At 48.5% G+C, this 4,230-nt stretch overlaps 1 protein-coding gene across 1 annotated transcript in view; it reads left to right on the top strand.

Annotated features, from left to right (window-relative positions):
* Positions 1–4,230, top strand: part of LOC125486255 (MAP7 domain-containing protein 1-like) — a 17,175-nt gene that overhangs the window by 9,213 nt on the left and 3,732 nt on the right. The window contains exons 5-6 of the mRNA XM_048612960.1: positions 7–187; positions 3,419–3,523. Coding sequence (XP_048468917.1) covers positions 7–187; positions 3,419–3,523 — 286 coding nt within the window. The remainder of the gene's footprint in view (positions 1–6; positions 188–3,418; positions 3,524–4,230) is intronic.

Below are 4,230 nucleotides of genomic sequence, written 5' to 3'. Positions count from 1 at the left end.
CTGTAGGCAGATGAAGGAGGAAATTGCCCGCAGAAAGGCCGAGGAGAGAGCCCAGCGCATGGCTGAGGCTCTTCGCCTTGAAGAGGAACGTCAGAAACGTGAAGAAGAGCAGCGTCTCGAGGAAGAGGAGTGTCAGCGGAAAGTGGCTGAAGCTGAGCGGGAGGAAACGGACCGCCTACAGAAACAGGTTAGGAGTTCCAGCATGGCATTCAGGATAAACCCCAGCCCCGCACTCTCCACCTCTGTCCGTTCCTGAATCCTCTGGTGCTGCATTAGTTTAGAGTTCAAAGTCAGAATTAGTTCTGTTTCTGACTGAGCAGAAAATGGGAAAGTGAGAGCCAAATAAGCAACTATGTCTGGAACACGGCTGGGAAGACAGAGCGTTGGGAGAACGTCAGTATGTTCCTCAGTGATTTCGGTCTCTGAAGCAGATATAAAGGCCAGCTCATTGAGTATATTTAAGACAGAGATAGATAGGTTCTTGATTGTTAAGGGGATCAAAGGTTATGGTGAGAAGGTGGGAGAGTGGGTTTGACAAACTTATCAGACATGATTGAATGGTGGAGCAGACTCGATGGGCTGAATGGCCTAATTTCTCCTCCTGTGTCTTTTGGTCTTCTGACCTTAAGTAGTGTTGTAGAACAGGGGGATCTAGTGGTTCAGGTGCATAATTCTTTGACATATAGACAGGGTGGTTAAGAAGGCGTTTAGCACGCTTGCCTTCGTTGCTCAGTCCTTTGAGCATAGGAGTTGGGAAATCATGTTGAGGTCATACAGGACGTTGGTGAGGCCTCTTCTGGAATACTGTGTCCAGTTCTGGTCGCCCTATTACTTGAAGGATATTATTAAGCTAGAAAGGGTTCAGAAGAGATTTATCAGGATGTTGCTGGGAATGGAGGGTTTGAGTTACAAGGAGAGGCTGGATAGGCTGGAACTTTTTTCACTGGAACATAGGTGGTTGAGAGGTGGCCTTATAGAGTTTATAAAATAATGAGGAATGTAGCTAGTGTTAATGGTAGTTGTCTTTTCCCTAGAATGGGGGATTTCAAAACTAGGGGACACATTTTTAAGGTGAGAGGAGAAAGATTTAAAAACAACATGAGGGACAAATTTTTTACACAAGGGTGGTTCACATGTGGATTGAACTTCCTGACAAAGTGGTGTATGTGGGTACAATTACAATGTTTAAAAGACATTTGGTTAAGTACATGAATAGGAAAGATTTGGAGGGATATGGGCCAGGAGCAGGCAGGTGGGACTAGTTTAGTTTGGGATTATGGTTGACATAGACTGTTTGGATGGAAGATTCTATTTCAGTGCTGTATGACTCTATGACACTATAAAAGGGACCTGAGAGGCAACATTTTCATGCAGAGGGTGGTTCATATGTGGAATGAACTGCCAGAGGAAGTAGTAGATGCAGGTACATAAAGTTTTCGAGAAGATTTGTGGCTCAGGTTGTGGATGAGGTTATAGACATGCTCGCCAAGCCGGTGGGTTTGGTTGCAAACGTTTTGTCACCCTGCTGGGTAACGTTATGAGTGAGCCTCTGGTGAAGCGTTGGTGTTCTGTCCCGCGCTTGTTATTTATATGCCTCTGTTTGCTGGGGTGTTTGGTATTACTTCCAGTTCTGTTTCTCAGTGGATTGTACACAGGGTCTAATTCAATGTGTTTGTTAATGGAGTTCTGGTTAGAATGCCAGGCCTCCAGGAATTCCCTGGCATGTCTCTGTTTGCTAGTGCGATTTTGGGTGTGTTGTCCCCGTCAAATTCATGTTCCTCATTGTCCGTGTGTGGTGAGACAAGTGAGATTTGGGCGTGTCTCTTGGTGGCTAATTGGTGTTCATGTATCCATGCATCATGTATACAGTCCTTGTGAGAAACACTATACAGGCCAGACCAGAAGAAAACTGACCATACGGATATACGAGCACCAACTAGCCACTAAGAAACACGACCAATTCTCACTTGTCTCACTACACATGGACAACGGGGACGCGAATTTGACGGGGACAACACACCCATAATCACACAAGCCAAACAGAGACACACCAGCGAATTCCTGGAGGCCTGGCATTCCAACTGGAACTCCATCAACAACCACTGAGAAACAGAACTGGAAGTAATACCGACCACCCCAGCAAACCGAGGCACATAAATAACAAGCCTGGGACAGAACGCTTCACCGGAGGCGCACTGACGATGTTACCTAGCAGGGTGATGAAATGTTTGCAACCAAACCCACCAGCTCAATGAGCATGTCTACAACCTCATTTGCAGCTACAGTTACAACATTTAAAAGACATTTGGATGGGTACGTCAGTAGGAAAGGTTTGGAGGGATATGGGCCAAATGCAGGCAAATGGGAGTAATTTAGTTTGGGAAACCTGGTTGGCATGGACGAGTTGGACCGAGAGGTCGGTTTCCATGCTGTATGACTGTATGTCTCTGTCACTCCGTTTTATTCAATCATGGGATGTGACCATCACTCTCTGGACCAGTATTTATTGCCTGTCCCTAGTTACCCCTGAGAAGGTGGCAGTGAGTTTCCTTCTTGAACCACTGCAGTCCATGTGCTGTAGGTTTGGCCCACAATGTCCTTAGGGAAGGGAGGTGAGGAAACTAGAAAGAATATGTTACACCTGGTTAGACAGGGGTCAGAACCCAGCTCGATCTGACCCCTGTGTCCATAATATTGACCGAGGCAGAGTGGGGAAGGGGAATGACATGAACACAGAGGCTCGCTGTTTCCTGTCTTGCAGCCAGCCAGATTGAGGTGATGGTTGGAAAATGCCAAGGCTGGAGCTGACGGTGATGGATTGCTTAGGAGGGTCTTCGCAGGCAGAGCAGATTCAGCACTGGTTGCTGGTTATGGGCTGGTATTGAGAGGTCAGGAGGGGATTGGGAAGAGATGGCAGGCCAACAAGCTCTGGATCGTGGTCTCGGTGGAATTTGGTGGTGGCTGATCACTAGAGGTGACTTGTTTGAGGGGCTGGGAGAGGGAGCCCTCCCATTTCCTTCTGACTTGTCAAGAGGATAAGAAAAAAAAATTGGCTGCAAACTGTGCTGCTGCCTCCACGTCGCTGCTGGGGGCCTCAGCTGGTCAGTGTCAATCAAAAGCCCCCAGCTCGACTCGAAAATCTCAGTTTAATAATTTAATGGGTCATCTTGCCTCTTGAGCAGGAGCTGGCTGTTATCACTTTGTGGTCGACACTGACCAATACATCACTGAGTAGGACGTGCAACTGTCAGGAGGTAACATTCTCACAGGTCACTTAGACTCAAGTGTAATGCGAGCAGGAGAGGGGAGGGGAATTAATGATGGGTTTGCTGTAATCCCAGCGAATCGTAAGGGTACAGGAGGACACTGAAGCCATTCACCTGGGAGGAATTAACATCACCGATCCTCCTGTCCTCAGAGAGAAGAGGCAGAGGCTCGAGCACGTGAGGAGGCAGAGAAACAAAGACTGGAACGAGAGAGACACTTCCAGAAGGAAGAGCAGGAACGGTCAGAAAGAAGGAAGGTAATTCCTGGCCATGAGTATGCTCACTATGGCAACTGCACCATAACCATGTTGCCGTGGTCTCAACGGCCTCTTTCATCTTCAGCGAATTGGATAGTTTAACTGATTCAAAGCTCTAAATGGTGCCCTTTCTTAAGGAGGGGTCAGCCTGTTTTGCTGATGTTACCCCAGGAAGTGATGTGTGTCTGAGGTCAGGGCCCACTGCGTGTCCTTCCAGTCCAAGCCAGCAGGAACACAACAGTGACAGTCCTGCCCATGTCCCACTGCCGATGGGGTAGATGTGGAATGCTGTGAAAGATTTTCAAGGAATATTTCCCATTCACTTGGCTGTACCTCCATTCTTGCTGCTCCCTCCAATCTTAGTGCTCCTTGGGGAACATCTGTCACGAAGTAGGGGGCACTGTGTATTGGTGTACCCACCCCTCTGTCCCCACCCCTCTGTACTTAACCCTCTGTCCACACCCCTCTGTCCCCATCCCTCTGTGCTTAACCATCTGTACCCAGCCCTCTGTACCATCACCATCTCAAATGTCACCATCAGAATCAGGGCCCTCCGTACTGCCCCGGCCTTTGCTCTCAACCTCACCTATGAGTCAGGCACAGGCCCAAGACCGTCTCTGAGAACAGTGCCCCCTACCCCCCGCCCCAGGCACAATGCCCCCTCCAGCACAGTACCCTCTTCCTCCTGAGCATAGTACTCCTTCCCC

This window comes from Rhincodon typus, chromosome 27, assembly GCF_021869965.1.
Source record: "Rhincodon typus isolate 14 chromosome 27, sRhiTyp1.1, whole genome shotgun sequence".
Classification (NCBI taxonomy): domain Eukaryota; kingdom Metazoa; phylum Chordata; class Chondrichthyes; order Orectolobiformes; family Rhincodontidae; genus Rhincodon; species Rhincodon typus.
This window is presented reverse-complemented; position numbering and strand designations above follow the sequence as displayed.